Source organism: Trypanosoma grayi (assembly GCF_000691245.1).
Source record: "Trypanosoma grayi strain ANR4 Tgr_815_V1, whole genome shotgun sequence".
Taxonomy (NCBI): Eukaryota; Euglenozoa; class Kinetoplastea; order Trypanosomatida; family Trypanosomatidae; genus Trypanosoma; species Trypanosoma grayi.
Genome location: NW_008826434.1, coordinates 522 through 7,712, shown reverse-complemented (window position 1 = coordinate 7,712; position 7,191 = coordinate 522). Strand labels below are relative to the sequence as shown.

General features: G+C 58.2%; 5 protein-coding genes across 5 annotated transcripts; all 5 read right to left on the bottom strand.

The window, feature by feature from the left end:
* Positions 1-2: 2 nt before the first annotated feature.
* On the bottom strand, positions 3-317 carry DQ04_08151040 (hypothetical protein; the record flags this gene model as incomplete). The annotated part of the gene is made up of 1 exon (XM_009315454.1): positions 3-317. A coding segment is annotated over one exon (315 nt), but the record flags the coding sequence as incomplete, so codon positions are not given.
* Positions 318-693: 376 nt separating this feature from the next.
* On the bottom strand, positions 694-948 carry DQ04_08151030 (DNA-directed RNA polymerase subunit; the record flags this gene model as incomplete). The annotated part of the gene is made up of 1 exon (XM_009315453.1): positions 694-948. One exon carries the CDS (start codon positions 946-948, stop codon positions 694-696), a length of 255 nt encoding a protein of 84 aa, XP_009313728.1.
* Positions 949-1,726: 778 nt separating this feature from the next.
* On the bottom strand, positions 1,727-2,701 carry DQ04_08151020 (putative serine/threonine-protein phosphatase 2A, catalytic subunit; the record flags this gene model as incomplete). Its single annotated transcript, XM_009315452.1, has 1 exon — positions 1,727-2,701. One exon carries the CDS (start codon positions 2,699-2,701, stop codon positions 1,727-1,729), a length of 975 nt encoding a protein of 324 aa, XP_009313727.1.
* Positions 2,702-3,593: 892 nt separating this feature from the next.
* Positions 3,594-6,296, bottom strand: DQ04_08151010 (hypothetical protein; the record flags this gene model as incomplete). Its single annotated transcript, XM_009315451.1, has 1 exon — positions 3,594-6,296. The coding sequence occupies one exon, from the start codon at positions 6,294-6,296 to the stop codon at positions 3,594-3,596; it is 2,703 nt and encodes a 900-aa protein (XP_009313726.1).
* A 185-nt stretch (positions 6,297-6,481) lies between these two features.
* On the bottom strand, positions 6,482-6,916 carry DQ04_08151000 (hypothetical protein; the record flags this gene model as incomplete). The annotated part of the gene is made up of 1 exon (XM_009315450.1): positions 6,482-6,916. One exon carries the CDS (start codon positions 6,914-6,916, stop codon positions 6,482-6,484), a length of 435 nt encoding a protein of 144 aa, XP_009313725.1.
* Between the last annotated feature and the right edge of the window lie 275 nt (positions 6,917-7,191).

Here is a 7,191-nt window from a genome sequence, read left to right as displayed (position 1 = left end):
ACGGCGTCACACGCGGCCTGGGCGTGGCGCCGCACATCGTCCCACGCCTGCTGGCCAGCGGCCTGCAGCTCTGCCTGGCGCTGCGTGTGTGCCCGGATGAGTTCCGCTATCTGCGACGACGGCGAGGTGTTCATGCCGTCATGTACCTCATCGTAGCTGTTATTGTTCCTGCGGCTGCTGCCCCTGTCGGCTTCGCTCTCTACAGCTCTTTCGCAGGCCGCCGTAGCCGTTGTGGGAGACAACTGTGGCTGCGTTACGGGTGGAGGGCTGCTGATCTCCGCAGCAACTGGCGCACCGCTGTTGTCCCTCGCTGACATATTGCTGTAGACTTCACTTATTTGTGCACTGACGCAAGGGCGCTCCACCCGCGCCCATCCTTCACGCCAGCAGTGCGACAACAACGAGAAGGAAGAGAGGAGGAGGAGGAGGAGGAGGAGGAGGAGGATGGGTAAAACGCCACAGCAGACCAATCCAGAGCAGTATGCCCGGTGAGAGTGCACCTGTCGTGTGTGTGTGTGTAGACATATGCGTGGTATGTCACTTGATTTTCCTTCCTGTTAATATAGTATACGGTGAGGTGCCCTCCTTCCTTCCTTCACGCATGCACTCTTCACTCCTTTCCGTTCCTTTTTTCTCCGCTTTACACGTACTCTCTCTCTCTGTGTGTGTGTTTGGCTGTCTTCTGCCTATCCCTCACCTGCGGTGCGGCGTTGGTGTCTGGAGCGGGTTGACGAGCGGTGCTGTCCCCACCACGGGCACGCTGTACGGGAGCAGGTCGTCGATGAGGTCGATGTGCGACAGAATCATGCGGCGGCAGCAGATGCGGTCGAGGTGCAGCGCGTTGAGGGCCTCCGCCTCGGTGTAGTCCTCGCTGAGCAGCTGCTGGTACGTCTCGTAGAGATGCCCAATCACCTTCCCGCAGGAATAGCAGCGGACAGGGATTAGCATGACGACAGCGGTGGTGGTGGTGGTGGTGGTGGTGGTGCTAGTGGGCTAAGAGGGGCTGATGGGAATGGCGGCGTGGCGTCCAGCTCAACGTGGCGTTGTTGGCACGACACTCACACACAAACGCGCGAAAACAAATGACGAGTGTCCTTCCCACTGCCGGCTGCTGTGTGCATGCATGTGTGTGTGTGTGGCAGGGAGGAGAAAGAGGGGTGAGAATAGCAGTGAGACGTGCGGGTGCAAGAGAGCACGTACAAGGCACCAGCCGTGGAAGAGATAGAGAGAGAGAAAGAGAGCCGTGCACAACAAGGAGTGGAGCCTCGCAATCCCTCCGTACTCTTCTCCTTCCAGTTTTGTTTTGTTTGATTCTTTCCTCAGCCAACTCGCGGGTGCACGAAACGCCGCAGCCGCGCGCCCCTCCCAAACAAAAAAAAAAAGAATAACAAGACGCAATCGCCATTCCAGATACGCGGCGACCCCTCACCCTCTACCTGCCTGCTCTACTCTGCCCCAGCAACAACAGTAGTAGTAGTAGGAGTAGTAGTAACAGCTGCAGCTGCCCACCCTCGCTCCTTCTATGCGTGTAAATGTGGGTATACGGTTCTCCCCCGTCGAATCTTGCTATCATTCGTTTCTTCTGTCTCTCTTCCCCCACCATCCCTGACTGCCTGCCTCAGACTTTCACTTTCTCTCTCTCTCTCTCTCTCTCTCTCACTCTCTCTCTCTCTCTCTCTATATATATATAACGCCCCACCACCACCACCACCTCTTTAGCCGAGTGTTACAGAAAGTAGTCGGGTGTTTTCTTCGACACCTGCGCCTCGCCGCGGCGTGGGGCGGGGTCGAACTGGAAGAAGCACTTGTTCATGTGCTCGTCGAGCTCCAGCAGCCCCGCGAGGTTGCCGCAGCGGTAGCAGTAGTTCGGCGCGCTAAATATGGTCACGAGCCTGTCGTTGTGCGCCCAGCTGTAGCCATCTGTGACGAGCTGGTGCGCGCGTGCGATCATCTTGAGCCCGTTGTTGTGGCAGAACTGCTCCGATATGTCGGCGCCGAAGGTGAAGCCGGCACCGCGCGGGCTGATGCCCCAGCCGTCGCGGTCCTCCGGGTCCGACCACAGCAGATCGCACATCGGGCCCTCGTGCGGCACCTCCTGCACGCGCTCGAGGCTGCGGATGTGCGCGAGGCTGTCGAGCGTCGGCGAGAGGCCGCCGTGGAGACAGAAGATCTCGTTCTCCACCACCGCCGCGAGGGGGAGGTAGTCGAAGAGGTCCGTCAGCAGCTTCCACACATTGGCACTGCCGTACTTGCGCACGCACTCGTCGTAGAAGCCGTACACCTGTGTGATCTGCCGCGACTCGTGGTTGCCGCGGAGGATTTGCACGCGCTCCGGGTAGCTGATCTTGAAGAGCAGCAGCAGCGTCACTGTCTCCACGCTGTAGTAGCCGCGGTCCACGTAGTCGCCCATGAACAAGTAGTTTGTGTCGGGCGGGAGACCGCCAATCTTCAGCAACTCGAGCAGGTCGTGGAACTGGCCGTGAATGTCGCCGCAGACCGTGACAGGCGCCCGCACGGTGTGCACGTTGCCCTCCTTCTCCAGCACCTCCTTGCCCTTCTGGCACAGCTGCGCCACCTGCGGCTCGCTCAGCGGCTTGCCCTGCAGCACATACTCAATCATCTCGTCCACGTTGAAGCTACTCGGCTCCGCCGCCAGGCTGGGTGTTGTTGTTGTCGTCAGCATCCCCGAAGCCGATGGCATGTCCACTCGCACTTTTCGCTCCTACTGGTGTTGTTGTTGTTGATTTTTGTTTTGTTTGTGTTTGAGGGGGAAGTTTTCTTCCCTTCGGTTTGATTATAATACTTCTGGTTTTTTTTGGGGGGGGGTTCTTTTCTTTTTTTACTAGTACTGCGTGTTACTTGTACTGCAAAAGGCACGGTTCTGTTGAATGGTATTAATAAAAATAATAATAGATGCAAACGGCGATGTAGATAGATAGATAGATAGATATATAGAGAGAGAGCCGTGTGACTGACAGGAGCATCGAAGAGCTCCACGGCGGCAGTCGGAGTGCATGTGTGAATAGATGTACAGAAAATCGGGGAGAGAGCCCCCTTCCCGCACCATTGCATGTATGTGCGGTCCCAACATCACACCTGGCAGACACACACATAGCCACATAGCTACACAGCTACATAGCTACACAGCTACATAGCTACACAGCTACATAGCTACACAGCTACATAGCCACATAGCCACATAGCCACTCTTTCTCACCCTTCGCCTCTCCCGCCCTATCCCACGCAAGCACGCAGAGGATGTGCATTAGGGAAACGCAGTCAGGGGGGGAGGGGTGCTTGACTCAAGGCACGTAACGCCATGGAGTCCCCCACAGAAACTATAAGAGAGACAGATGTTGAAAGCAGCAAACAAAGAGGATACGGCGCACCATCACTTGCCCGCAGAGCACCACCCCTCCGCATTAAGCGTCTGACGGCACAGAGACACACAGAAAGAAGCAACGACAACAACAACAACAAGTAAATAAATATTTAGAGAGTCTATGAGGACGGCACTCTGTGCACCCGTGAAATGGCGGGACGGTGTGTCAAGGAGCAACAAGCGCTTCGCAGGCACGGAGCCACCAGAGGCACTAGATCAGGGCAATCTCCAGCGCCCCCGCCAACGCCCGCACGGCACGCAGCACGACGGCGAAGGGGAGAAGCCCGGCCGCCCTGTTTGCCGCAGCGCTGCGAGGAATAACCCAAAGCGCCATCGCCACCGCGCCGAAGAGCGCCTCAACCACATCTGCCCGCTGCTTCCTCCCGGAGATGTTGTATACCACACTCAAGTACTCGCACAGCTCCTCCGGTAGTTGACGAGCGAGTACGGCGTTCGACGTGCTCTTGACGACCGGGCCGTGCGACCACTCTGCGAGTTTCTCCTGCGCGGCGACGAAGTCCAGCACCGCGTCGCCAAGGTACTCCAGCGCCTCGTTTTTTCCCGGCGTGATCGCCAGCTGGAGTTGTTGTCGCAGGCTCTGCAACAGCGACGTCTGTTGCTCCTCGGGTAGTTCGTTGAAGACCAATGGTGCGGGCGGGAGGCGGAGGCTGTGCTCTACTGGTGTGATGAACTCGCGCTCAACAACATCCACGATGGACGGCGACGCATTAAGCACCCACTCGTCCACGAGCACCTCCACGGATTGCAGCAGTTCACCGCCATTCTCACGGCATCGTAGCGCCTCTTCTTCACTGAGCCCCACCGCCACGTAGCTCTTCATCCCCTCACTGTTTTCGCTGTTATTGCCATCTCTGTTGAACGGCACCACCAACACCGCGCGGCAGCGTCTTGCCAGCCCGTCCGAATCCGTCTCTGCGTGCGTGCCCACGTCAAGAGCATGTCGTGGAAGCAGCAGCAACATCGGCGTCATAGGGAGCGCTTTGGCACTGTTCTCGTCGCCATTCGGGCTAGCCTCAAAGTACACCGTGAATAATTGCTGCTTGTGCTCTGCTGAAGCACGCACGGGGCCAAAGTGGCCCGCCCTGAGCTCCGCACGCAGCTGTTTGATCGCCGCGGCGCGGCCGTGCAATGCACTGCCAGTGCTGCACCGCTTGCACGGCAGTACAATCGACAGCGCGTCGAACTCACCAGCTGCGGACGCAGACGCCCAGTTCTGTACAGCCGCGCTCCCAGCCAGCCATCTGCTGCAGAGAGTGGCGAGGGGAATAGCGCGCATCGCATTAGCCGCCAACGCGCATTCTCGCATAGTAAAACGCAGCAAGCTACGGGCTTCTGCAGCGTCAAAGTGAACAACATTTGGCAACGCCGCTACGTCGATGGTAGTGGCCTCCGTACTTTTGTCATCCACGGTCGTCAATCCCTCCAGTTGGATAAACTGCGGCGTTAAGCAACAAGGGGCCGTGTTGTTGACACCACCATTCACGCCGTGTTTCGTCCCTTCCTCATTTTCCTCAGCATTGGCGCTCGTCTCTCCAACACGCAGCGCCTCGACGGTGATGTCGGGGGAGGTGCCGTCGCCGTACAGCACAGCAGCGTGTACGATGGACATGTCTGGGCCCGGCCTTCTGACGAATTGCTGGAGTATCTCCCCCAGAGGCAGTAGTAGCGCCGCCGCCGCTGAGGGCATATCAGGTTCCTGACACACCACTCGCACACAGCGGTCGAGATGCCGCTCCAAAAATGTAGGCGATATGCGGACAAAAGCTGACTTTGACGTCACATTGTTTGCCGCCAGCGCGGCTGCCCACAACGTCTCCTCCTTGTTATCATTGTTAGCGTCCCCTCGATGCAGCAGCGCATCACCTGGTACAATACGAAAGAAGGAGTGAACGGCAAAAACCTGGCGCCCGCCGTGTTTCTGTACAGCACGCCGCCAACGTTCTATGTCCTCTACAAATTCATAGCACGCAGTACCAGGGGCCAACAGGGACAACGCACGCCGAAGGGACATGAGTGGGTGGCTAATGAGTACATCTGCGCTGACTGCCGCATCACGATGTGCCCACACCGCACGCACGCGCCATGTCTCACCCACACCTGTTTCTGCTTCACCTGCCGCGGTAACAGCGTCAGTAGCTTGGCTGAACTGCAGACGCCCCAGCAGATCGAGAGAGCGAAGCGATGCTATCAGTTGCCACGGCGTTGTGGGCAGCTGCACCGCCTCGGCGTGCGCCACACCATCATCATGCAGGCAGTCGCATTTGTCCCCTTGTAGGTGGGCAAAGAGCTCCTCCGCGGGAATCCACCCCTGGCTACATTGGCTCGCAGCAAACTGTACTTGACGTGCGTACTGTACCGCATTTTGGTACAACTTTGTGAGCTGCTCCAGAAGCGGCTTGTCAATAGATGCGCTAGCAGCAGGCATGGGCGCGGGCCCTGCTCCTGCAGCATTTGCTTCGGTCGTGTCGGACAGCTCAACAGGATCGTGAACAGGTTCAGCACATTCGTTTGCATCCCTCAACTGACGCTCCTGGGCTTCATGTTGACGGTATTCATTGTACTTCTTTTTGAAGTACGGCTCAAGCGCCGCCTCGCACGCATCGAAGCCGCTCTTCAGCCACATGCGCCCGAGTAGCTGCTTCCATATGCTCTCGGCGGCGAACAGATCGGTGCCTGGTGGAGCATAGCCCCTCACCAGCGATTCCTCTCCGAGGAAGTCGTGCCGCCACAGCTCGCTATGAATGCGTGATAACTCGCCCGCTTCCGTTATGCCCTGGCGGCTAAGAAACAGCGCGAGTGCGAGCTTGACCACCCAGCGACCGCGGCGGCTGGCGACGACATTTGGACTGCGCTTTTTTTCGGAATGGAAGCACTCATTGTCTGAAGCAGACATCACAAAAAGACGCTAGAGAGTTGTTGACCTACGCGAGGAATCCGATACGTGGGAGCGGAGAGAAAACAAAGATTATAGCCGTGGTAGTAGTGGTGATCGTGAAGCCTCGGGTGGTTAGGGGAACAGAAAATACAGCACCCACCCTTCGTCAGGTAAAGCCACAAGCTCACATCACCTCACCAACTTCAAGCGTTTAGCCACTCTTCTGCGTTGAACTCCGTCAACTGCAGCACACTCTCGCACAAATTGCTGAGGCTGTTGGTGTTGTTGCTCTGCTCACCACCCGGCACACGCCGATCATGGCGGGCACCGACAGAACCTTCATTCTCCCACAATGACGCGGGTAGCGAGACGGACATTTCATTTTCGTCACTATACGGCGGAGCCCCGTCGAAGGAACGTGCCTGCTGCGCTGCCGTACTATCCTCGCCATCACGCTGCCTTTTCCGTCCTCGCTGTGTCACCTTGCGCCTCCCCCGCCGTTCTGCGAGGCTGTTGGCCTGAATGCGCTGCAGCCGCTCCGCCAGCGCCGACTCCATCTTCTCCCTCCGTTGCCGCTCCGCCCAGCGCCTCTCCATCACGGCACGGCGCTTCAGGTCGTACACCAGCGCCCCCCACATCAGCGGCTCNCTCCGCCCAGCGCCTCTCCATCACGGCACGGCGCTTCAGGTCGTACACCAGCGCCCCCCACATCAGCGGCTCGTCGCACAGCGGGCACGGGCACGGCAGGCGCGGCAGCAGTGTCAAGCCTGACGGCGCCAGGGGCGGTGGCGAGAAACATTGGCTATCCCCCTGGCGTGAAGGTGTGGCACAACGGGTGTCATGAGTGCAGGAATCATTGTTGTTGTTGCTGTTGCCGTTGCTGTCAATGTTCCCTTGGCTTACGTTTACGCTG